Source organism: Topomyia yanbarensis, chromosome 1 (assembly GCF_030247195.1).
Source record: "Topomyia yanbarensis strain Yona2022 chromosome 1, ASM3024719v1, whole genome shotgun sequence".
Taxonomy (NCBI): Eukaryota; Metazoa; Arthropoda; class Insecta; order Diptera; family Culicidae; genus Topomyia; species Topomyia yanbarensis.
Genome location: NC_080670.1, coordinates 39,889,057 through 39,915,498, shown reverse-complemented (window position 1 = coordinate 39,915,498; position 26,442 = coordinate 39,889,057). Strand labels below are relative to the sequence as shown.

Genomic DNA, 26,442 nt, shown 5'->3' with positions numbered 1-26,442 from the left:
TCCAACTAAAAAGCGGTCCAGTTGAAAAGTGTCCAACCAGCGAATCACGACTGTACTGAATTGAACAAGAAGTAATAGAGCGAGGCGGTGGTGAGGGTTTTTTGCAGAGCCGCATGCTCTCGTTCTCCACTTCTAGAACGCAATACGAGCTGCGGACGGGAGAGTTGCCAAATTATAAGCATTAAGCATTGACATGTATTTGGTATCCAAAGAGACGCTATATCAAAACTACGCGAATGAGTTTTGTCAGGTACGATGAGTATCGAAAAGGATTTCGATTCTGTAGAAGTAAGCAGTGAAATAAGACAAAAAAATCAAACTTTCAGATTCTTGAAAGGTTGTTCCCAACGTATGAATACCCCAGCACAAATATAATCGTTCGAAATTGTTTCTTCCACCTTGTAAGTCCACATGAGAAAGCATCGCCTAGTATGAAAAGGTTTCTACCTGAGGCACGCGTCTTGAGCCGGGAGTGTCCCGTGGAGGCCAGGAAACCGCTTCTAACGATGATCTGTAGAATTTTTTTTGATGCGCAGATCGAAACACCGGACACTTACACCTACCTTTCAAAAATGCAACAAAAAATCAAATTTTTGAAAATGATTTCCGGGAGGTTAAACACATACATAGAGTTCTTCGGAATGTTTTACAGGCGCGAAAGTCGATTTCTTTTTTGCTCAAATAATTTATTTACTCTTATAATATATACTTCCACTGTTAATTGTTGTTTCTGCTCGTATGTGTGTTTGAGTGGTTCTCTTTTATTTGGTTCATTGGTTTGCTTTATTGCAATACAGCCTATCAACCCCACCTATAATCGATTCATGATTTGCTACAGTCACACTGTCGTTTTATTATTTTTTGTGATTGGTTTGAGTCAAAGAAATTAGCTAAATTTATTCAAAAAACTCATTAACAGTCGAGACTAGGGGTAATAATTCTCAATATTTTGTTTTGTTGTCGGATAATTTAGAGCTACTTTATCAGGCTCCGAATGAAACAATGGAATCGTTGTAGAAGCAAATATTTTGCATATTTGCTGGCCGTTTTTCAGATATTAGAAATCTCACTTAGCGGTTCAAATGCAACTATTAATAATAGAATAAACAGTTCGTACTCGCTCTGTCTTATTTTTTCAATGCATACTTGTTTTTTTTCTTCTTGATGATCTATAATGTAAAGAACGTGTGCCTGTGATCGATTTGTCAGCTTGAATCATTTTCTTATTCAATCAAATAGCATAATTACATGCTGTTTTTCACCTTAATTGAAACTGTTTTCCGACTGCAAGCAGTAACAACATACAGAATGGTTATCGTGTGTATAAATATATCCTTTTCACTATTTTTATTATTTATTACTGCTATGCTACGAAACAAATCGCAATATATATGAAATTAATATAGGAGAACAAAAAAAACAAAAACAATAAATTACACCTATTTACAGTTGATAACATTGCCAATCAGTGGGACTCCACACTTATTATTCTTCTGCTACACTAGAAAACTTCGTATGAAGCGTGAATCGACTGGCTTGTCTGCTTCAAAAACGAATCTAAATATTGATGAAAATAAACATCTTTCAATGGACTAGATAAGAAGGAAGGGAAAAATGATAAGATAAACATAGGAATGAAAGGACAGTAAGACAATGGGAATTATAAACGAATTAACGAAGTTTTCGTTACTAACTCGATTGTTCGTTATTGCTGTCGGTGCGAATGTGATCTGTTGCTCGCAATCAACTTGAACTAGATTTGACAAGTATGTCTGTGAAATTTCATTTTTTGTATCCAAATAAATATGCAGATATAATTTTAAGCTCACTGCGTGCAGCGATATGACCTTTTCAGCTAACATTATTTCTGAGCATATTTCTATTTTTAGGTGTTAAAGAGAGGGATAACCAGGAACAATGTCTGTCTTAATACGTGTAAATATATATATTTCGTTTTTTGCTGGAATTTAAAATATATGCTTATATACAAATACACTATTTGCTTATACTTTTTCAATTCGTTCTGCAATCACACACCTTCGATTAACCCCCTTTCTTTACGCCATCATTCCAAAGACCATTTAGGCTTATCTGGATTATCAGTGACTGAATAGCTTGTGCTTAACTAACTATGTTCAATATCTCCGGAGAGATGTCACCGAGAAAAAACTCTACGACATAAAAATATAGCAACCAAACATTCGAAGCCCGCGTATTGCTGTGTCAGCAATAGACAAATTAGCTTCTGTTCAATTAAATCGAAATGTTACTTACCTACCACGTGTTCAGAATAATCCTGCGGAATGGTAATATTAGCGAGAGCAACGCTGGATTTCGGCAGGAAGAGACCTTCGCCGTTGTGTTTTCTTCTGATCCATCTGTGTATCGTCGAACATTGCATATTGCGAGTCTGGAAACAAAAGAGATAACAAAAATAATTTTAGAAATCATTCGAGATAATCTTTAATTCGCTTTAACACTGTGCTTCCACGGTGTGATGTCGTGTACTTTTGTTTGGCTAGTTCTATCGAATATTTTCCTGTCAGCGTGTTTAAGTGGTCGTTATCTGAGAGGCTCAGTGCAAGAATGAACTAATTTTTAGCCGGACTCGCTAAGTTCTTCGATACTTATGATTATAGAATGAAAACCGTACGACCAAATTGCTTAAATTGGATTGTCTATTTTACCCTACATCCCGTTAAAGTAGGAAGTTAATATTTAGCGAAAATCCATCCCACATATGTGTACAAAAACACCAATGCGAGCAGTGACACTTGTGAAAAATAGTCTATTAAGTAAGCTATTTATAAGAGCACCATAAAAATTTATCAAGAGAATCCTACAAGCTTTAGGAGTATGCCGAAAATAAAACTTTTTTTTTTTAGAATTTCAAGGAAATTCTTGGAGTTTCAGACAATTTATACGAAACTCAGTCTTACTCTGTTACCATTTTTAAAACATGACACATCCGCATCGTTCCACTTATGCCAGACTGCGTATTTTTCCGTGTATTTGATCCTCTCCTGATAGCAGTTTCCAGCTGTGCATATCAACACTGAAACAACGAAGCAGAGCTATAGATTGTTTAGTACCTTACGATTTGGCACTGCCACGAGAAACTTGGCCCTGGACCCACTGTTCTATCATCGATGCGTTGCAATATTTCTTATGGGGGGAAGCCCGTTTGGCATAAAGTCATTTGGCATAACGTCATTTAGCATAAAGTCGTTTGGCATAAAGCCACTTGGCATAACCATAACGAGAGTTGAGTGGTCGTTTGTCATAAAGCCATTTGGCATAAAGGTCATTTAGCATAATCGACTAAAACAAAACTGAAGATAGATTCCCATTTGGCATAATGCCCATTTGGCATAAAGCCATTTGGCATAATAACCATTTGGCATAAAGCCATTTGGCATAATGGTAATTAAACTTAATTACTCAGGTGTAGACCTGTAGGTCAATAACTGAAATAATAGGTCACCAAATCGGCAAAATTCTGGGATGCAGTTTCTCGAAATATCATTGCCCGAAATGAACTATACCAATTATCCGAATTTTCCGTAAATTCAATAAAACTACACTGCCCATGATCGCAAATCAGTCCCATAAAGACAGGAAATCCCATAGAAAACGGACAAATATGCAATCATGGGCAGTACTGCCATTCCACATTGCACTTTTTGAGAAGACCTATTATGCAGCCAACATTTTTTTAGTTTTTCTTTTTTCTTTGAACATGAACATTTTAATTTCATTGGTTTTAAATGCAACTAAGAATTTCTAAGCATTCACATTCTCCTGAATATTGTCAATTCTTCGAAAATATTTTTGATTTCGATTATAACTTACATTGACATTTTGCCTTCTTTTATACATATATAGTAAATTGTCATTAGCTTTTGATTATTTTGTTTTGAGTTTTTTTTTCTTTTAAATATGAACTATTCTTGAGATTTTTCCTTCTTTTGAATTTAGGCTGCAAACAAAAGTAAGGCATCGAAAGAACAAAAATTTGGAAAGCAAGATACCAATACCGTTGAAGATACTTTATATCACGAAGTAAATTTCATATTATATAAATAGTACAGTCGTGATTCGCTGGTTGGGCCACAGCCTTGTCCAACTAACGAATTTGATTCGCTAGTTGGACCGACTGACAAATGTCAAAAACTCTCCAAAGAAGATGTTGTCAGTGTGAATGCATCTGTTCACATCTCTAAATATTGTCAGTTTGATTGTCAAAGTTAATTTGACATGAGATTTTGACGTTCAGATGCTTTTTAGTTGGACAACGGTCCAACTAGCGGAGGTCCAACTAAAAAGCGGTCCAGTTGAAAAGTGTCCAACCAGCGAATCACGACTGTAGTTTAGTTTAAAATGGTAGCAATCCAAATATTCGTAAATTCGCCATACAAAAAATATTTCGTTTTCGCAAATCCCTCCAATTTCCTTGGCCTGGTCTGTAGTTTGAAACTAACAGACTATCATATGAATAATAAATTACAATTACAGATTCCTTGTTGAATGACATTTCACGAATATAGGGGGCAGGCATAACGTAGTTGGTAAATCGATTGCCTTGTACGCAGTTCATCTGGGATTTTTCTAACCCGAAGAGTTGAATGAACTTAAGATTAAAACCCCTATAATCAAAATAAAAAAATCACGATTATGTTAACTTTCATATAAGATGACCAATATTGTTCTAAATACAAAAGTTCTCAAAGCACTCAAAGCAATTTCATGCTTACTCTAGTTTTCTATGTAATCAATCTAACACTGAAATATTATTTTTCTCACTGAAGTTGATTCCTTCTTTCAAACATGAGCAGTTCTTGGAATCGCACTAAGTGCACATTTTGACGAAGGTTGATATCAACATTGCATTTAAACCAACACAAGCAACCAGCAGCTCGGAAAATACTTAAAAAGTACACATGTTCCTAGCGAATGTTCAAGCTTTACTGGAACTTGAAACTATCGGATAGGGAATCGGGTTATTTGGCATAACAGAAATTCGGCATAATTATTTTTAACTTCGGAAAACGGTCATTTGGCATAGATTTGACAAAGTGATAACACTGAAAGTCATTTAACATAGCGGACATTTGGCATAATTATTTGCATCTTCAGGTAATGGTCATCCGGTTCGTTCCCATCGTATGCAAACGTATCACTTCTCCACATCATGAAAACTCCTAAGCCCTAACTTCTCCACATCATGAAAACTATAAGCCCGAACTTTTTCGCCAGCGAATTGTTGCTTTTCATAACAGTGTTTCAATAACTGAAATAATAAGCAAAAATATACACATCAATTCGTCCCCAGCCACCCTCACTCTGACTAAGCTACCGACCGTTACGCTGTTGCAACAGCTTCATCTATCTATCTATCTGGTTTCGATCTTTTTTCCCACCATCAGCTACCGCCGGGCAGCTTGTCCAATAATAAAACTTTTCCGGTGGTGATCGTGAAGAGAAGGAGGAGAAGATAGAATGGTCACATTTATGCCTAGCACCATTCCATGTAGCATTTAAGTGGGCGTTCAATTTCCGCACTGTGCTGGAAGCCCAACTATTCGGGATTTTTTTTTTACGAGTATCGCTTATAAAATCCGATCTGTCGTTGTTTTTTTGTTATTTTATTACATTTTCCCCCCTACTGTCGAGCCCGGGCAGGCATGTTTGACAAGCTTCCTTCTTTATAACATGTAAAAATTACTACACAGCCAGCCCTATTAAGGTACTCTGACCCAGACGATAATTAATAGCATGATCATTACCAGGTTTTACCAAATTTAAGAAATGACAATTTATTGATGGATTTACACTTACTACTATCGGTTTCTTCACTGATCTAGTGTTTAAGGCGTACCTAGAGCAATGCGACTTTGCCGCATAACCGAGCTTGACGATCCAAGCGGTGCAAAGTCGCTGAGGATGCGCTGGGCGAGGTTGCCGTCGACCGGTTGCGGAAGCGGCGGCCCCTCGTAAGCACATCTGTGATTCGCTCATTTGACCGGATTATTCAAACATAGGGGCTATTAATTTGTTGTTTAATTAGTTTGGGTTTACGACAAGTTTAATTATAAATATATACTATTGGCAAACAAACTCCTCTGTTTCATTTGAATATGCAGCGAAAAAGATACGAAGTGGCACAAAGCCTCTGAGAATCCGCCGGTTTTCGTCAAAGACCTCTCACTAGCAAACCTGTGATCAACACGATTGTCTGGCATACTCAATCATAGATGCAGGTTCAGCGCTCACAGCTTTCTGGAAGTTTGAATGACAGATAACCATTTTGCCGAATCAAAGCCTATTTTATTTATTGTCATGCCAAACGAACTATTATCAAATAACGCATTCCCAACTTTCTTACCTATCGACATGTGTGGCGTGTTAGTTCGTATAGAGTGAAAAACGTGGCGTGGTGGTATACCGCTGGCATAACCAATTGAGATACCGATAGTTATCCGGCACTCATTAGCTCAGTACACTCAATCGCAGTTCTGCTCTCTCCACAATATATTTATATTCATTTAGTGGAAAACGGTTGGAGAGCTCATACGTGCTGTGTAATTCAAAATGTCCGATGAAGAGGATTTTCTTGGATTCGAAGAAGAGACTGTAGAGCCATTGCCAGAAATTCTGAAAAGTTCAAAGAATAAAGATGTGCTAAGCTACCGAGGATTTGTGTACTATTCTAACAGAAAACCGGTACGTATATTAGCTTGAAATATTTTTTCATCTATTGGTCACATGATCACATGCCGTTACATTTTCATCAAGGTTATGAACACATCACGTGGTCTTACAAAGTTTTTCATTGTATTCACAGGTGGATAGTATATATTACTTGGAGCGTAAAGGTAGAAGTCACTCGACCGGGAGCGTAGGTCGGAAGTGTCGATCCCGAGTGGTTACGAAAAAATGTGATGGAATACATAAATTAGTTTCCAAAACAGAACATAACCACGAATATGATCCAATCCACGTGTTACAAATCAAATACAGATCTGCATTAAAAAGAAAAGCAACGGAAGATCATAGTGGACCGGCAAAAATGATACGATTAGTTTCTGCTACTTTTCCAAACGAAGTTCAACAACGTATTTCCCCGAATGCGCAACGGAAAATAGTGAAGCGCGCTCGAGCCGGCTCACACAAAAAATATGAGGAGCCAAAAACGTTGAAGGAATTTGTCGTCCCGCAAGAGCTTACTGTTTCGATAGATAGCGATAAATTTCTATTAGCCGATACCGGTTTGGACAAGGACAGAGTGCTCATATTTACAACGAACGAACATTTAAAAAAATTAGCTTCTACAAAGTACTGGGTGATAGATAGCACTTTGGACAGCGTACCGGGTTTATTTCGTCAGTTATTTACCATTCATGGTAGTTGTGCACCTTCCAATGAACACACTTTCCCTATGGTGTACGCCCTAATGACTTCCAAGACTGAAGCACTATATAGGATACTGTTTGCTACAATTGTGGAAGCAGCCGAAAAGATAGGCATCGATTTAAATCCAGAGGTAATACTCTCGGATTTTGAAAAGGCCATTATAAATTCAATTATAAATTCAATTCGCGGCTGAATTTCCAGAAGCCAAACATAACGGGAGCTTCTTCCATTGGTGTCAAAACCTCTGGAAGAATGTACAAAGTAGCGGACTGACAAATAGTAGTACTCTATTTTTTGAGTATTTTAAACGGGTGCAGTCTCTTGCCTTTTTGCCAGCGGTAAAAATCGTAAGAGCTTTCGATGAATTGAAAGCGTCAGCACCCAAAGAGTCAAATTCTTTTTTCCGATACGTAGAAGAAAACTACGTGAAAGGCAGAGTTCGGCGTGTTACATTTGAGGGACGCGAAATTCGAACGGAACCACTTTATCCGCCTCAGTTGTGGTCGATATATGACAATATTCTCAGCAACATTCCCCGTACCACCAATCAAATTGAAAGTTGGCATAGCCGATGGAATACTGCTGTTGGGCGTCGTATTGGTATATACAATATAATAAAAGAATTGCGTGTAGAGGAGAAATATACAGCAGGGCAGATTAGTAGCTACCTCTCTTGCAACACTAGTAAAAAACGCAAAGTTACTAGTCAGAAAATTGACGAGAACATCAAAAAGATAGTGCACAATATGGATTCCTACACGAACTTGGGATCAAGAGCTCAGTGATGATAATATTGATAAACTATTAAATTATTAAACATTAAATTGATCAACAATAAAATATTTTTTGAAAGATAATTTTATTAACAACATTATTTCACTGAATCAAAACCCCTAAAAATTTGAACGAGTATTTTCATGCTTTATGCGGAATGGGTCTTATGCCGAACGACCATTATGCCAAATGACCATTATGCCAAACGACCACTATGCCAAACGGCCTTAATAGCATTCAATGCCCTGTACATTTTATGCCAAATGGCCATTATGCCAAATGACCATTATGCCAAATGACCACTATCAAATTAGTTCTTATGCCATATGGGCATTATGCCAAACGACTTTATGCCAAACGACGTTATGCCAAGTGACTTTATGCCAAACAGGGTAGCCCCTTTCTTATGGACTATTGTTTAATTATTAATGAACTTAATACAGCAGAATCCTTATGAAAGTGTACTCTATACACTAGGGGCCATATCGCAATCGTGTATCTATTATATTATATAATGACCGGAATGATCGACAAACAACTCTCCACATACGTATATCGAAGATAGAGGTTTCGAACTCCATAGGATCGAACAAAATTGTTCCCTATCTACATTATTTATTATGTATGTACTAACAAAAACATATCGTATTAAGAAAAAAGTTACTCACCAACAAGAAGGAGAAAACGTCCGGCTCATCACAGCATTTCGCCGGATACAACGACCTCCGCCTGCTCCGGTTTTTCCTAGGAACACCGACCGCCGTACAGATTTATAACCGTTTTTTTGATCCGCTTCACATCTCTAGCATTGGTGCGACAGCATCCCCCAACAAATTTAACGCCCAACTCGATCCACTGTGGTACGTACGTTTCCAGTGGAATACAATCTGCTTGGCCGGTCCACGAGCCTCCGTTCCACACTTCGCCGGAGTTCGGATACACTATCAATGGTATGTTTTCCTCGTCGACTCGCAGATCATTCACTGCCTTCAGCAGCGACAGTGTGTGCTGCGGGTGGACGCAATTTATTCCCACTGCCAGCAGATTGGGATTTTTCAGCAGCCGAGCCTTATTCCATAAACCGATGGCTGTTTCGGCGAAATTTTCACCGTGTGCAGTACTCATACCGTCCTTGCAATGCAAGGAAATCCAGAACCGCACCGTAGGATGCTCGGCTGTCATCAGATCAAGTAAAGCTTCAGCCTCACCGCGGCATGGAATGGTTTCAAGGGCAAGAGCATCGACGCCAGTCTCAAGAATGGCATTAATTCTAGGTCGATGCCATTTCTGGATGCGAGCGAGTGGAACGGTGTCAACGTAATTGCCGGTATACTCGGAACCGTCGTGCAGATGTGCTCCGTACGGTCCAATCGAGCCGACTACCCAGGGAATTTTGTGGGATATGTTTTCCAGCTTTTCGGCGAGATAACGGGAACGAGCTATTTTGGCCAGCTCGACGGACGATTTGATTAGTTTGATGCTGTCCTCTTCGTTCATATCGAGATAGTCCATGAAGCCCTCAATCGATGCTTGATAAGTGTTGGTGAGAATACAATCGGCGCCTGCCTTTAGAAAATCCAGATGCGTTTCGATGACCGCGTTTGGATTGGTTGCATTAAAACGGGAACTCCATAGAGGATCACTATCAATTACTTGCCCAACATGGGTCGCCAGTTGCGTAGAGAAACCTCCATCGATGACGATAATTCGTTTAGATCCAAGCTTCAGAGAGCGAGATTTGTCTCGCACGGGTAGTGTGAAGGGAGCGGAACTGAACGGATCATCTTCCAATGTGTCGGGTATATTTTCCGGAGAGAACTGGGTCTGTACATTTGTGGTAACTGTACTCACGGATGTTGCCTGTGTGCCTGACATGGGTTGTACCAGCGGTAGCGACGGCTGCCGAGATCTTGATTCCGGAGGTGTTTTAAGGCTTCCTTGTGATCCTTGCTGACGGATTTTGTCAAACTCTTCACCAAAGATGTGGTCCTCTGTCATTTGAGCGAAAGGAGTTGGATCGCCAAAAGGATTCCACGTTTGCTGATTGTTTTGTGTTGGATTTAATTGAGGATTGGAGGAGCGTGATTCAAATGTCGCCGGAATTGAATGAAGGTTCTGTTCCGAACCGTTACCACTTGGAACCGCATCCGGTGGTTGGTAATTGTTTGAGGCATCGTACGGCGCTAGGAATTGTGAAGTTTCTGTGGTGTATGCTTTGTTGAATGCTGAAGTATCACTCATGTTCCGTCGATGACCAACAACAGTGTGTTTAGATGGTAAATACATTCCCGTTACGCTAGGACCATTCCCAGCACCGTACGATGTTCCGGACTGTGAAGAAACAGATGCGTGAATAGGTGACTGAAGAACTGATGACGTTGACGATTCTCTAGTCGCAGAAGAACTGGAACGATCAGCGTGAGCCAGGGAGAGAGCTTCGGCTGCTTCTGCTTCCCGAAACGGGTCAGGAAAGGTTGGTTGAAACAGGTTACTACCAGGTATTTCTTGTCCCGGAGGAGGAAAGTTTGCAGTGAAGCTAGCCACAAATGCCTCTGGCTGGCCAATTTGTTCCTGTTGACTGACTGCTGACACTATGCCTGGTGTCGGCGAGGAGAGAATATTCTTCGGTGATGGATTTAGTGGTAGACCCAAAGAAAAACTATTGTTGACTGTTGACTGAGATGCCTTCGGACGCTGACGAGGAGCGACCGAAGTGCCTCCCTCAGCAAGAGGAGCTGCAGATTTTGTGGTTTTGCTGTTATTGCCCGGAATTGCCGGAACACGTTTCGATTCATTTTCGAACGGTGGAACGGTCAAAGATTCTATTGCTGGTACGGCAGACTTTGTCAAATTACGCACTGGGTTTGTTTTTCCTGCAATCCTAAAAGCTATGTCACAAACCTGGTAAATATTCGGACGCCTATCTGCGTCTGGTTCCAGCATGTATCGAATCAACTGATGCATTTCCTTGGAATACTTGGAGTTATCTGGAATACTGAATTGACCACTTTGAATAGCCAAAGCACTTTCGCCGAAAGGAAGTGTGAAGAAACAAAGCTTGTATAGCAAACATCCGAGCGCCCAAATATCGGCTTTAACTGTGATATCGCTCCCGGTAAATAAGTCTATCATTTCCGGTGCACGATAGGAGAGGGTCGTGTACTTTTGTATTTCTTCCTCCACCAATGTTCTACCGTGAGTATTGGGATTTAACACTCGAGCGGTAGCTGATCCGAAATCGCATAGCACAAAGTTTCCGATGTCATTTTGTAGAATGTTCTCAATTTTTAGGTCACGGTGAATAATTGGAGTTTGACACTGGTGCAGCCGAGCAACCGCCTCCGCTACATCACAGAAAATCTGCAGAACATCCTGCTCGCTGAATCCATTTGGTATACGAGCATTCATTAACGTCAGAAGATTTGTCTTGCAGTAAGGCATCAGTAGCAGTATTTCGTGTACCCCGTTACCCTTTGGGTTGATACTGTGGTCAATATATCCGATGATGTTTTTGTGACCACTAAGATTGCTCGCAATCTTAATCTCCCGACTACAAACACCCAGGTCATGTTCGTTGTTCACGTACAGCCGCTTTAAGGCGTATCTCTGTCCATTCGGCCCTTTGACTAGGAATACCACAGCAAAACCACCTTCGGCCAACACTTCCTCCACAGTAACCACATTATCCTTGCTGAGCTTAAAGGTTTTTCCTACAAAACTGTTGGTTTCCTTACTCGGTGTAGCTTCATTCTTGGTTTCGAACTTGGAGATCAATTTTTTCATTGCTCCCTGATTTTTATTTTTCTCGTAAGTTAACCGCTAACGTTTTTGTTATCTCAATCGCTTTTTCGCTACTTTGCCACTCCAGGCAGTTGAACTGTTTCACAAGTTTGTTTTCTTCTTCGGATGATTGCCTTTTCTTTCAGCTGACCTTGTTTCTTGAAAAAACGCAATGTTTGGTAAAATCTACTTCACAAGCTTCCTACGTATGTTCAAACATTGAACCACATTTTTCGACACTTCCGATATATCGTGCGAATTTGGATCCTTGGAATTGCAAAACAATAGATGACTCACTCCTTTTCTATTGATAACACTTTTGGTCTCTTATCGGAATCGACTTTTCTGACGCACCAGAATTCGATGAATAAAATAAGTGCGACACTTTTTTTTCCAAATCACACTAATGCCTGATGCTGGAATTAGCTCTCTTGCAGCAGCACGTCAAAGTTCCTTAGTAAATAAGTACTTTCCTTGAATACCATGGGTTATTACGCACGACAACAACGTGAATTAGCTACGGGGAGAACACTCCCGAAAATTCACCATCAATAAAAAGTCAATCATCTATCAGCAAAACTTGTGATACTATCGAAGCTGGTTGACAGCGAACTGGAAGAAAAAATGACAGAGCTTATGAAAACTCCGACAATGTCGGACTCAGACGTCCCAATCAAACACAGTTATGCCAACCGAAAAATGAGCCCGAATTACGATAGACGTCTGTCAAAATTTCAGCCAATGCAAACCGATTTTAACTTGGAAGCCAGCTAGAATTATGACCCACTTTCTGGATTGAATGTACTGGAGCCATACAAAAATCAGCTAGGATTTCTGAAAGATTTCCAACGACCACGGACTCAATCTGTTGTTGCATTTGAGCTCCAATCCATACTGACTGCATTCAGGATTCCGAATCAAATTTCGATATGGTTTGACCGGGAACAACCGATTGAATTAGAATCGGTTGTTGCAATTTGGCTGGAATCTATTCAGAATTGCGGAATAGGTTTCACTGGGTATTGTCAATAATAGCAGAACACTGTAAATAAACAGTGTGATAAGAAACCAAAGGCAAGAAACAAACTGTTCACAAAAAAGCTACTGCAGTGTATGCAGCTATAGTTAGTGCTCTTCAACGAATAACTCCGAAAACCTAAGAATTTCATGGATGGAATAACGAAGCGACCGGACAATGTCAGCAATAGTGCAGCTAGTGGCAGTAGTTTTCTCACCAACGGCTATGGGACCCAGTTTATGACGGTGGCTCCTCCGCTCTTGAATTGCGAAGACGAGCTCATCTGGCTTGATCTGAGCAATCCTGCTTTCCACAAGCCCGTCTACAACAGTTCGATTAACGAATCGAAAAGTTTGGGGAAAGATGCCAAGAACCTTATCATACAGTCCTTCCGGCAGGCTCTGAGCATACATGATCAGAACGAATTGATGCGGGAGCTAGAGAAGGACCCGGAATTGGTCTACAACGTGGGATTAACACCGGATAAGGTAATAAATGAATTGAGTTGTGATGAATGTTAAGAACGAGCAACATTTTAATATTTCGTTTTTTTTTGCAGCTCCCCGATTTGGTAGAATACAATCCATTGATTGCGATTGAAATTCTTCTTAAACTGATCCACTCAACGGAAATTACGGAATACTTCAGCGTACTTGTGAATATGGAAATGTCTCTGCATTCGATGGAAGTTGTCAATCGGCTAACCACATCCGTTGAACTTCCCACCGAATTTGTTCATCTATACATCAGCAACTGCATTTCTTCGTGCGAAGCGATCAAGGATCGTTACCTGCAGAATCGGCTTGTACGGTTGGTCTGTGTCTTCTTACAAAGTTTGATCAGAAATCACATAATCGAAACGAGTGAGTTGTGTATCGAGCTGGAAGCGTTCTGCGTCGAGTTCAGTCGCATACGGGAAGCAGCTGCTCTGTATCGGTTGTTGAAACAACTGGAGTCAGATTCCAACACTACAACAAATAAAATCAAATAGTTTGAAAAATTTACACAGGATTTATTGTCAATATTAAGTATGGCACTTTGTATTGTAATTTAATTATTTTGTTACAATAAAGGTTTGTTTTTATACCTTTTATATTTTCCTACCCTTCACTTGTATCGACATTCGATCATTGTAATCATGATCAAAAAACGCGAATTTGTAGATACGGGTATCAGTGAAATATAAAATAAACTGATATATAATATCAGTGGAATATAATTTGTATTTTTATCGTTCAAAAACTTTTATTTTACACACTCCTAAATGTACCACTTTCCGCCGGTCCAATGTATGCGGTTCAAAATCGTATTCGACTTCTACCAAAGTCCCTTTGGTAATATATTTGATTTGTTTCTCGGCTGGATCTAAATATAAAATGTGCTCTAACCGAATTGATGGATCATTTTTGTCCGGCTCCCAGTAGCTAATAGCGATTCGGCCGAAAATTTTAACTACAGAATCGATTTTTACAGGAGTCTTTCTGCCAACTAAGCCCAGCTGACGTTCATGAAGCCAGAGAGTTTGTCTGGAAATTTTTTCGTTTAAAATCATGTACAACCGAGACAATTGACAACCCTTACGAAACTTCACTTTGGGTGTTGGTGGTTTTGGGTAAACCAAGTCGCGATTAGTATAAAGTTCGGAAGAATGCTGGTTACTTTCTGGAACTTGCTGAATTATAATATCATCGACGTCCTCGATTTCATAATCCTTTGGAGACTTGCCTGAATTTTCAATTTCTACTGGTGGACTTGACTTAAAGGTTTCATTTAAAGATGACCATTTTTCGCTTGACGAAATCCGGTTTGCTGCAATCGTTTTCTTGGGTGATTTGAATGATTCATTCAATCTTTTCCAAGCGGATCCCTGCTGATTAATTGGTGTCTTCGGAAACCTCTTCTCCAAGTTGTTTTCGTCAAATGTTTTTAACCTGTGAGATTTCTCTGAAGTTGGCTCACGTTCAGTAGCATTTGATATTACAAATACATCGTCAGTTATCCTTCGAATGCAACGGTGTGTTCTAGGACTGCAGAAATCCAACCTTGTCACTTTCGTACGTTTACAGCGGATGGATTCGCAATCCGATTTATTGAAGGATTCAGTTTCGAGGATTTCTTCCCTCTTCATACCAGATGGTTCGCCATCGGAAACGTCTTCGATGTCCGATAGAAGGTGCTTAGAGGATGTTTCTTCTTCTATTTGCAGTGACGGTGCACAAGATTCCAATGTCACTTCTTTGCTTCTGTTAGTGAGAGTAATCGTTTTCTCATCGTCCGAAGCGTCTTCGATCGTCGATTCATCATCTAGCAAGGATCCCTGAAATACAACGCATTAAGCACTAATTGTAAAATAATATGAGCATAGCTTATACCTGAATAGAACGGAACAGTTTCTTGCTACAAGTAGAATTCTCGTCGAGTTTGGAGGTATCGTTTTCTATAATTCTTTTCCGCTGAGCGAGGGCTCGCGATGCGCTACTTGTTGCCCGAAGTGGAATTTTGCGCGTTGATTTCCTATAGCTTGGTGTTGAGATGAGCGAATCGAACGATTTCCAACTTTTGTTCATTATTTCGATTTAAAATTTGGCCTTTTGAAATCAAACGACGATTTTGGGTGTTTTCGAGATATTTCATGACAGACTTGGATTGGACGACGAAAAGTTCAAAACAAAATTCGATCCTAAAATTTGAAATAGGCCTAACGGTCGGACACCCAGTAAAGTTCAGCCGGAATTCTGGCTGGTTTTTAATTTGTATTTCGATTCCAGTGACACAACGTACTGTCCTGTCACCAAATTTTCTGGTAGAGACCGTTCTGCCATATTGCTGTCAGTCTTGGATTAGCCGCCCTGTCATATTTCTGCGCGTATCTTTCCGGTCAAACCATTAGGAATTCGATCGGAATCCTAAATGGAGTCAGTATGGATTCCAACTCAAATGCAACAACCGATTCTGAAACCGATTGAGTCGGAATCGGTTGTTGCATTTAAGTTGGAATCCATACTGACTCCATTCAGAAATCCGAACCGGTTCCGGAATGTGTTTAACTGGGCTGTCGGGTTAGCTGAACTAGGGCGAACTCGGTTTCGCTCGCGTTTTCTGGCAAATTGTGACAGGAACCGAGCAAAACTCGGAAATAAACCGTGCAAAGATCTTGGCAATTCCTATCTGGTAGAATTTTAGCACGAATCGAGTAAAACATCTGACTAAGTTGTGGCAGGAAGCGTACAGAAATCCTGGCCGTACGTTCCTGGCTGGATTCTGGCTAAAAGTGAGCAGCATCGTTTAGTTTAACCACTTCTGTTAGAAACGGTTGTTGCATTTGAGCGAATTCTCGCACAAATCGCGCGAAATGCTGGCAAGAAACTATGCCAGAACCAATTTCGCTTTGCTCAACTTTTGCTAACTTTCTGCTTGTTACGGTGACTGGGATCGGTTGTTGCATTTGAGTTGGGGTTAGAATCCGTACTGATTCCATTCATGAGTCCGAATAAAATTCCGAATGATTTTACCGGGAGCCGGAATACTAATTAAAACCAACCAGAATTCCGGCTGAACTTTACTGGGATACTGCTCGTCGATTTCCAACAGGGATGCCAGGTGCGCAGATAAATATTAAACAAATTTTGTTTCAGAGGTTTTCAATATGCGTGACGAACGACATTTTTTTAGTCACGCAAATAAAAATAAAGTAAAATTAAAAAAAAGATTTTCAATATTCTGCACAGATTACTAATACTGTTCAGATTCCACAGATTTCTGTTTTAATGCACAGTTTTTGTTATAATCGTTATAATGCTGATTTCTCAATTTTAGTCCTCGTGCTCAAGATTGAGACAAACTTGTGCATTTTTTCAACAGATTTTTACGTATGAGTTACATCACACCAAAGCAGGCATCAAAAACTTTGATTAGTTTCGATAAGGTCTTGAGCGTTTTTTCAAAACGTCATATCTGCAATGAGTTACTCTCTTTGTTTACTTTCTCTTCTGTTAATAATTCGGTCACTTTAACATTTATCCCTTAGCTCTTTGCATAATATGCTAGTTAAAACCACCGTCTTTCGATCTGTACTGTAAAATAAGTGAAAAGTGTTATAGTGACGCCGTAAAAATCGAAAGAGAAAGTATAAACAGAGAGTAACTCATTGCAGATATGACGTTTTGAAAAAACGCTCAAGAGGTAAGCAAAGTTTTTGACAATTCTTGAGCGTTTTTTCAAAACGTCATATCTGCAATGAGTTACTCTCTTTGTTTACTTTCTCTTTCGATTTTTACGGCGTCACTATAACACTTTTCACTTATTTTACAGTACAGATCGAAAGACGGTGGTTTTAACTAGCATATTATGCAAAGAGTTGAGAGATAAATGTTAAAATGACCGAATTATTAACAGAAGAGAAAGTAAACAAAGAGAGTAACTCATTGCAGATATGACGTTTTGAAAAAACGCTCAAGAATTGCTGCATTATTGATGTTACCATGACCGTGTTTTGTAGAAAGCCTTTAATTGTTCTCAAAAAGGACAATAAATGTTGTTAGCAGTTACTTTATTGAACTTCATTTGTTCATTATCATATACCTACTATCCTGTCTTTATGTGTTTAAACCTGCTGCGTATGATGGGGGTATGTGCTTAGAATTTCTTAGTATATGAGCACGAAATTGCTACTCAGATTCCTGTTCTAGATATATAATCGAAGCACAGTATGTTTTATGTGCTGCAAGCAATTCATTTATAACACACTATATGTTGATAAACTACGGTATAATTATACAATATTATTAAGCTTCCTTCCACTTCACTTTACTTCCAATACATTCTTGTTGATTCCATGTAGATCTCCTTGAATATTGGACGGACCTACCATTTTCTGCATTATACGTTTATTAAACATCTTGAAAATTGTTCTTCGCTTAAAAATGGATTTATTAGACTATCATTATGGTCCGTGGACTATTATCTCTTTTATAAAACGCAGTGGAATTTTGCTGATGTATAACTAGGCTTCAAATGTTAGCTTTAGTGGCTAATAGAATTGTAATTCATACTAGTGGCTGGTGATTGATTGGAATTTAGACAGGTTTGGTACATCAAAAACGTAAAATATAATTAATATTTTTAACTTAGTATCACCACTGTTGTAAACATAAAATGCACTAATACACTAATCCTTTAGACATCATCAAAGAATCCTCGCGGTGCATTGCCTCCGCTTCTGTTGCCTCGTCCGTCGTCGTCATCATCGCCGAATTCGCTATATCCTTTGAAACCAACGGTAACGTTGGTGCTAACTCCGAACCGTTCGTTGATCTCATCCGTCAAAGACCGGTTCAGATCAGTCCCCCCTCGTCCATTGGTACTGTAGTCAAGACGATCGCCATGTCGCACTAGATCATCGTTCGGGCCAACCGTACCGGTAGCTGTATCCAAATTCCTTGACTTGTACTTGGCAATTATGTTGCCGACGCCACCACCTCCATTTCCGCTGCTGTTACTACCAATTCCCGAATCTCTTCCCAAATTGCTGAGAATATTATCCCGCCGACGGGCAATCGCATCCTCGGCCCGCTGACGCTTTCGTTTCTCCCGTACGATCAAGTCTTTACCTTCCTGGACCAATTCTGTGGCGATGGTTTCATTGAGCATAAATTGCTGGAAGCCAAGAGCATTAAGAGCACGACTTCCTAGTGAGAACCAGGTGGCCAAACAGAAGGCAAGCATTACCATTGGAAAGTAGATGTTAAATCCGTCGGAAATAATCCCCAGCACGTCCATATGACCCATAATCTGAGTATAGTGGGTCTCCTGAATTCGTTCCTTAATTATATGTGAATCCATGTGAATCATACCGAGAAAGTTCAAACACATGGGTGGTGTCAGACGACAAAGTAACATTCCACTGAATATCAGACTGTATTCATTTGTTTGATGATGTGCTGCCAAGTAGTATAGATTCAGAAATTTGATACGAAACACAGTTGAATAGGCACAGTAGCATAAATAGCAAAGGGTCATCATCGAGAAAAGTTCGATCGTAACAAAATCATAACTTCCTTTCGCTATCTCCAGCACGTTGGCAAAGATTGACAACACAGGTTCCCGATTGAAAAAGGTCAGCTCGCTCCAGACGACGGTAAACGATAAAAACCCAGTGATTATAGCCAATGCCTTGAGAAAAGGAGCCTTCATAACACATTCCCAGTACCATTCTAGTGTTGGGCTATACATTGCTCTGGTCAGACCAGATCGACTCCTGGGAAACTCCATTTTGAAGCGATGATCCAACGATACAGCGTTTTTAGCAACGTCTTCCAGATGAAGAACTTTGTTCACCTGAACATTCCAGAGCGCTTCTGTTCGCTGGAAAGTTTGTAGAGATTTAATAACCTGCCGATGAAGCCTAACTAAAGCTTTCTCTGACGGAACAGCGACCGGAGATCCATCATCTCGGCTGATACGACGTGCTCGTTCCATTAATTCGGTTGGGACTTTCCGTAAAATAGTTTCCACAGCCGGTCGAAGCTCGTGTCGTGCAGGAATAGCTCGACTAGCTGAGAGCAAGCTTTCCAGAACATCATCCACATGCTCTTCAGCTTCCGCTTTCTCGGTACTCAGTTTAGACAATTTGAAGTAGGCATACTGCAGAGTAAAACCAGGCTTTGAATTGTTCCATAGTCCTCGGGGAACTTCTACCAGAGCGTAACCCAAAAGCAACACCAACAGGAACAAGCCCCACGTGTTCGATGCGGACGAAGCAATTGCCTTCAACTTCTGCCAATCCAGAGAGATTCCGGGTTGCAACGCGAGATAGATCAACAAAATACCACAGATAAACAGGTACGATCCATAGTAAATTGCGTTGTCGACCAGGGCGGATTTTAGTTTACCTTTGATAGTGAAATCACCCGCCTTCAGGTAGGACTGCATCAGTGGCATTATTAACCAGGTTAAAAACTGCGACGACCAGTAAATGATGCGCCAGAGATTCGGAAACACTTCCTCTTCCACCATTCCCCATGGGCGCTGGCAGGTACTCTCGTTGCCTCCATTAGCAGCCACCGTTGCAGATTTTGAAGTTGTATTGTGTTCCAAGATGCATTGCCGGTAGACGGTCTAGCAAACGAAATACGGAAGAGAATCGAAAATATAAATGAATATTTTACACTAACAACAGCTACCAATTTTTCAAAAATTACATCTACAACAATCCTAAAACTGACAAAAGTATTATACTCACCGAAGTGACGTCCAATGGAATAGTGAAAACGATCAGAAAGGAAAAGCTCCATGCAGTCAGCACCGAAAAGGTCACAACTGGATGTTGGCGCTGGATGCACCCATATCGGTACAGGGAAATTGATGCTAGTAGTAATGCTAAACAAATGGAAAATACCAAGAGGTAAGCCATTTTCTTTAGTGTCGTGTACTATCGATTAAGTATCGGGCTAGATATTTAGAACTTCTCAGCAACGGCTGTACGGGCTCTTGTTTCCTGTAATTGCCGGTGAGCTTCTTGTTGCATCTTCTCGAGCTTCTCTAGGCTGAACGACTTCAGCGGCAGAAGCTGCGGTTTGCACAGCTGGAAATCCTTCTTTTTCTCGTAGAATAATTTACCACTAGTGGGCAGAATCAGCGTAATTGGTTGAGTAGTAATGTTCAAACGCTTTTGCGGCAGCTGGTGGTGCAATTGGTTTTCTTCGTTCGGTGTTGTTGCACTTTCAGTTTCTGGCGTCAATGACATTGCGACTCATTACGCGACGCTAGAAGAATCCTATAAATTCATTATGTAGGTACTGCGTACAGTAGGAGCTTATTGATTTTTTCAGATCGGGCATAATGCAAAATAGAAAAATATAAGAACTTATTTACCTTTACCTAACGGTTTATAATTTTAGATGCATAGTTTTTCCTATTGCCAGAATTCGCGATATAAGTGACAATAGCAGAAAACACACATAACTGACAAAAAACAATTTCACAGAATTTTCAATCAGCCGAATACGATGAATACAGTTGCGAAAATTCCTGTTTTCTTTTTTATCTGTCATGACATTAATGATAAAAGTCAGTCCACACATAGGCACCGTAGTTAAAGAGGATCGAAAGGAAGTAGAAACTTTGTCGAGGGATAGGAAGTATACAAATCCAGTTGTCCACGAGATATTCTGGTTGCAGTTAAAAACTGGAAAATCCATTCTCGACAAACATATGATTACGGCCTAAAAGCCAACTGTCAAAATCCACTTTGAATAGAAATTCCGGACAAACCGTTACACGCCAATCACATATGTTGGTAGTAAACGAAAGAGAAAAGTGTTCTCTTTCATATTGCCCATCCTATGAATTTTAAGACTCTAGCGCGTGAGATTTTTGACAGCTAGTTTTCCTCACTCACTAATACTCATGCAGAATTTTGACAACAAAATATGTCGTGTCATTTTTTATCGATTAGCATTGGAAATTTCAATTAAGATTAGTAGATTAGTTAAAGATAAGTAATATCTATTGTTGGTTTTATCATAGAACGCAAAACGGATGAAATCGTCCTCTTGCGGAATCGGTTTGGAGCTTCAAAGAGGCATTGCCACTCTACTTTAGTCGCATGTAAAAATCACTTCTCGTTTCTAAAAAATGTTCGCCAGTAGGCAACAACTGAGTGAATTGTTCGGCAGTATTTCTGGAGACCCACTTCCTTGCTGGAACTATGGCCCTTAAAATCCTTTATCGCAATAGGCAGCCAGCAACCAAGCAAATCCTTCCGGCAATCTGCTTTCACTTTGTTGGTGATCAACATTTTCTGCTTTGCTGATATCCATCCCAGTATCGGACAAGCTTAAGTTGTATACAATCATTCAGATAACAATGAAGCAGCAGGAGAGTCATCGTAACGCAAAAGATCGTCCCGAGAATAGTTGATTATATTTAAACACTCTCCAGTTTCCGGATCCGTATCCGCGGGTTGTAAATCGTCCGTAATCATATGTTGTTTCAATCCGTGTTTACAGAGGCTGAAAACGGTTCCGCAATAACATAATATCACATATTTTATTTAGCCTTTTGTTATAAAAATTGAAATTATTGAAAAATATCTGCCTAATCTAGCAGCAGCAAATTGCTAACACAAAACAAAAAGAACTGTCAGATAGGGTACGAGTATACAGAACGCATATGTATATGTGTAGTGAGGGAAATGCACTGTGCAAATATTTTCAACGCAGGAGTCTTGTTAGGTGCAAAATGCGCAATAAACTGTTGTGAACTGTGTCCGACTAATAACGGTTTGTCTGGAATTTCCATTCAAAGTGGATTTTGACAGTTGGCTTTTAGGCCGTAATCATATGTTTGTCGAGCATTCAGCGAAAATCGTATTTCCATACCGTTTATTCAAAACGTCATATCTGACAAATGTAAACAAACTGAGTTTATTATGACAAATACAAGCTAAGAATTGACTCTTTATCATCTACAAATAATAGAAAAAATAACTCTTCACGTGATAATTTAATCTTAAGTCAAAATGTCACATATTGTATATCAAAGTTTTGCTAACATTTTGTAGATGTGATTTTTTGCATTGTGATGTTTTACCAAGTCGACTGTAGTTCCCGCATAAATCTGTACCATATGGTAACCATTGTATCAAACGTCGAAAAACCATTTTCAATATGGTTCGTTCAACAATAGATTAACCATTGCCTGGTATAATATCGAACATAACCATGCTCATGTCGTTTTTCCATGCTCGACAATACAAACAACGGGTCGTTAAGAACAGTCACCATACCAAAATATGCGATTTTCCTTATACATTTTGATAACCTACCATTCAAGAACTATACAGATTATGGTGGCATGCAAGGTGACAAAAGCTCAAGTTACCCACTTGAAGCTTTTGTCACATGACGTTCTGTCAGATGACATCTCCGAGCTTTTTATAGCACGTTCCATATGACAGTTCTTACTGTCAACTGCCGTCCCGTGAATGGCAAATTGTTTATATACAAAGAATATTTCGTACGTATATCACTGCGAAATATTCTTTTTTAACATTTAGATCTAGCGATGTATAAAATATTTGGCGCAGAAAAAAAACGTCTTCCCTTTCACATTTCAATTCTATCGATTGATGAAATTTCATTTTGTTACACGCAATCTTCTGATGAGAGCTTGGTTGAGACTAACTGGACTGTCCTCTATCCAATTGAGCTATCGCGGTAATATTGCAAGATGAGGATTTTTGATCATGTTAGGGATCATCCATAAATGACGTAGCATTATATGGGGGAGGGGGGTGTTTTGTATTTTGTGATTATGTGTGACGACAGGGGGGTAGGGGGTCTTGTCATGCTACGTAGCTTTTTAAAGGGGAATAACTATCATCGTTTTTTAGTTTTTTTTTTAAATTTTGCGGGGACGAGGGGACGAGGGTAGAGTTACCGTCAAGCTACGTAATTACCAGGCGGGGGGGGGGTATTTAGAAGTTTGTGACGAAATGCTACGATGGGGGAGGGGGGTGTTAAAAATCGCTCAAAAAATGCTACGTCATTTATGGATGGTCCCTTAAGCTACAGGTTTTTGGAGCAGCGTGAACAGATATGCGAATATCAAAGACCACCAGAGCAACATCAACCTCTAGCACAAAAGTACAATGTAGTATACAAATCTCCAATATAGGATACACGGAAGGTATTGGAAATGGTAACTAAAATGAGTATGGTAGTATAATAATTGAATTATAATGGTGGAATGTATCAGTAGTATTCCCAATATGGTGAGTATTATACACAGAAAAAAAATGTTGGCAAAAATAAGAGTTTTTCACTCTTAGCAAAAAACAACCAACGCATACTCTTAGTTTAAAAATAAAACTTTTGTTTTGAGTACTATTCTTCATTTGCTTAAAAGGAAAACTTTTACTTTGATTATTATTCTTGGTAAATTTAAAAGTTTTACTTTCAACCTAATAGTTGGCGTGGGTTGTTTTTTGCTAAGAGCGGAACACTCTTACTTTTAACAATACTTTTTTTCTGTGTGTATGAATAGTTAGGAAATGTTTCCGAAGATTTCTGGAATGGTATTTATTTATACGGGTTAGCATCTTTTTCAAATACCAAACCTCATATCTACACTCTCGATTGCAATTGGCGATTTGGGGCAAAACCAAATTTGTCATGCGACACCTATGATTCAGCGCATTAACTGGCAAAGTGATACAGTTTGCCTTTTTTCACCCGCAAGTAAGTCGTAGCCTACAACAAAACATTCAATTTCTTCTCGGAAAAAGCTTACCACTTCCAAAATATGAATGAAACGAAAAAGAAATTTAGTTTTATTTGCAATTATTTTGAAATTACAGGCATTTGCAACTATTTGGCTCATACATTTCTTCGAAATGTAATCGGGATATTATTGTGGTTATAAAAAATCGTTCCATAAATAAGCCAAATATATATTCTTTTCTCGCGTGATCTGGAGAGTTTTATGAATTTACATCTCATGAAGGTTTAATTTAACTTAGGAGGAACGGGAAATGATGTTGCGGCGGCTACGGTGCTCAACAAATTACATTTCGGAACAGCAGACATATAGCTCTGCCAATAATATTAGAAACCACTATGTTTTACACCCTTTTCGCTAGATGTTTACTCGTCATCTTATAAAATGATGGTTTTCCTTCATTTTCATAAACAATTGTCAACAAATTGGTCGGTGATTTGGTGTTTAAAAGTTATTTTTTACCAATGTTTACAGAAAATATATGCACTATGACAGAACAGAATCAAATCAGCAACACTTTGCTTCCAGCGCTATCTGTGAGCGGTTTCGACGTAGAATCGCCAATACAGCATAGGAAACACATCACATCTACAAGCCCGCCTGTCAAAACGTCATGTAAAATGTACCATCTACAAACGGTTTTGCCAAGACCACATATGTAAAAGAGCATAATAGCAAAAGCGATCGGCAAACTGTAATAATATAATTATTATCAATTATCTCTATATTATCCTCGGTAAAACCATGTAATATGCTTATACGATCCTACAATGAGTAAATGCAGAGATAATAGTTGAATTAATAGCCTTCTATGTACTTTAATTGTTAAATAAATTTAAAAGTTACAAGGGAATTTTCACACGCGATTTCTCCGTTTGACGTTTTTGTTAGAAATGATGTAAGGGGCCGTACACTAATTACGTAAGGCTTTTTTAGAGCTTTTCAACCTCCCCCTCTCCCCCCCCCAGATACGAGTTCGTAAGATTTTGGTGAACTCCCCCTCCTCCTACATAAGGTCTTATCATGATTATCGTAATTAAAAAATCGAATTGTTAATTCATCAAATAATAAGATAGCGAAAACGATATGTATAGAATTATTACAAGAAAAATCATGACAAAATTTAACTGTAATCATCTGCAGAATTTTAATTGCATATCAATCTCGCCCAGTAGAAATAATAACTGTTGTCAGATATTCAGTAACTCCAATTTGGTCCGCATGATCTGCTTTGCTATATTCCACTTCCTTTGAATCTATTTTCTTGTGATGTAGAATTTAAAAGACTTTATAACCTCTTCTGGCATGAAATTATTCTGAGTTCCAGCTGTGACTCTTATCGTACGCTCCGAGTTAACCATTTTCGAATTTTCTTGTATTAAAATACAGTTCACACTCTGGAAATATTCGACATTCAAGATCTTTGACAATCGCATGTTACAACATTTTCCAGATACCTTGCGGGTTTGAATCGAACGTTTGAAAAGAACAAAGTCGGTCTAACAACACGAAGGGTATCAACCTTGGGGCAGATCACTCTAGGAATGTATAACAAATTTGCATCAAATTAGAAAAAATGCATTTAATTTCCATTTTTTCATCAACTTTGCACTCCCTCGCACAAAAGTTTGTTTAACAATCGTCCTACGCTGATCCACTTTGTTCGACGTTGTGTTGAATATAGGGCTAGTTTTTTGTTGGGTTTTGACGTCTTACACGCAACGCAAAATACATTGCACGCAACGCAAAATACATTTTGAATTTCTATTTGGATGGAAAGAAATGCATTTAATTTCGCTGATTTTTCAAAATGCATCACAAGTGATCTGCCCCTAAGTATCAACACTTCTTAACTTGTAAGGCATTTTGTGACTCCAGTTCCCGAGCAGAACAATGTACAACCAAGACCCAAAAAATCACTCATATTGTTTGATATACAAGGATTATATGGTACAAATGAAAATAGTTCCCTTTTCTTATTAAAAAGAATATTTTCCTTATGGATTTAATTTTTTAAACTTGTTTTATGATATTACGTAAGAAAGGACAAACCCTCCCTCCCCCTCAGATAAGAATTTGTAAGATATTTTGAAACTCCCCCTCCCCCCATATGCCCTTACGTAATTAGTGCATGGCCCCTAATGAAAAACAGCTCTAGATTTTCTCTTGTTCTATCG

General features: G+C 39.1%; 5 protein-coding genes across 9 annotated transcripts; 1 reads left to right on the top strand and 4 right to left on the bottom strand.

Moving 5' to 3' along the window:
* Positions 1-677: 677 nt before the first annotated feature.
* LOC131677417 (serine/threonine-protein kinase Nek8) lies at positions 678-12,569 on the bottom strand. Of its 3 annotated transcripts, none has more exons than XM_058957226.1 (3): positions 8,856-12,569; positions 2,275-2,410; positions 678-2,218 (listed from the first exon to the last, which is right to left on the bottom strand). In XM_058957226.1, exon 1 carries the CDS (start codon positions 11,968-11,970, stop codon positions 8,932-8,934), a length of 3,039 nt encoding a protein of 1,012 aa, XP_058813209.1. In that variant the 5' UTR covers positions 11,971-12,569; the 3' UTR covers positions 678-2,218; positions 2,275-2,410; positions 8,856-8,931. The 3 variants fall into 3 exon arrangements, with proteins under 3 accessions (XP_058813209.1, XP_058813210.1, XP_058813208.1); XM_058957227.1 differs by having other exon boundaries at positions 2,279-2,410; XM_058957225.1 differs by having other exon boundaries at positions 678-2,410.
* Positions 12,570-12,978: 409 nt separating this feature from the next.
* Positions 12,979-14,096, top strand: LOC131677414 (CCR4-NOT transcription complex subunit 11). The gene is made up of 2 exons (XM_058957222.1): positions 12,979-13,473; positions 13,545-14,096. The coding sequence occupies exons 1-2, from the start codon at positions 13,135-13,137 to the stop codon at positions 13,974-13,976; spliced, it is 771 nt and encodes a 256-aa protein (XP_058813205.1). The 5' UTR covers positions 12,979-13,134; the 3' UTR covers positions 13,977-14,096.
* On the bottom strand, positions 13,977-16,154 carry LOC131677413 (uncharacterized). 2 transcript variants are annotated; one of them, XM_058957221.1, is made up of 3 exons: positions 15,358-16,154; positions 14,567-15,302; positions 14,331-14,511 (listed from the first exon to the last, which is right to left on the bottom strand). In XM_058957221.1, the coding sequence occupies exons 1-3, from the start codon at positions 15,550-15,552 to the stop codon at positions 14,474-14,476; spliced, it is 969 nt and encodes a 322-aa protein (XP_058813204.1). In that variant the 5' UTR covers positions 15,553-16,154; the 3' UTR covers positions 14,331-14,473. The 2 variants fall into 2 exon arrangements, with proteins under 2 accessions (XP_058813203.1, XP_058813204.1); XM_058957220.1 differs by having other exon boundaries at positions 13,977-15,302.
* A 1,363-nt stretch (positions 16,155-17,517) lies between these two features.
* Positions 17,518-20,396, bottom strand: LOC131677412 (LMBR1 domain-containing protein 2 homolog). The gene is made up of 2 exons (XM_058957219.1): positions 20,226-20,396; positions 17,518-20,101 (listed from the first exon to the last, which is right to left on the bottom strand). Exons 1-2 carry the CDS (start codon positions 20,394-20,396, stop codon positions 18,161-18,163), a joined length of 2,112 nt encoding a protein of 703 aa, XP_058813202.1. The 3' UTR covers positions 17,518-18,160.
* Positions 20,397-20,441: 45 nt separating this feature from the next.
* Positions 20,442-21,037, bottom strand: LOC131677415 (BBSome-interacting protein 1). Of its 2 annotated transcripts, none has more exons than XM_058957223.1 (2): positions 20,858-21,037; positions 20,442-20,759 (listed from the first exon to the last, which is right to left on the bottom strand). In XM_058957223.1, exon 2 carries the CDS (start codon positions 20,727-20,729, stop codon positions 20,442-20,444), a length of 288 nt encoding a protein of 95 aa, XP_058813206.1. In that variant the 5' UTR covers positions 20,730-20,759; positions 20,858-21,037. The 2 variants fall into 2 exon arrangements, with proteins under 2 accessions (XP_058813206.1, XP_058813207.1); XM_058957224.1 differs by having other exon boundaries at positions 20,864-21,037.
* Positions 21,038-26,442: the final 5,405 nt, after the last annotated feature.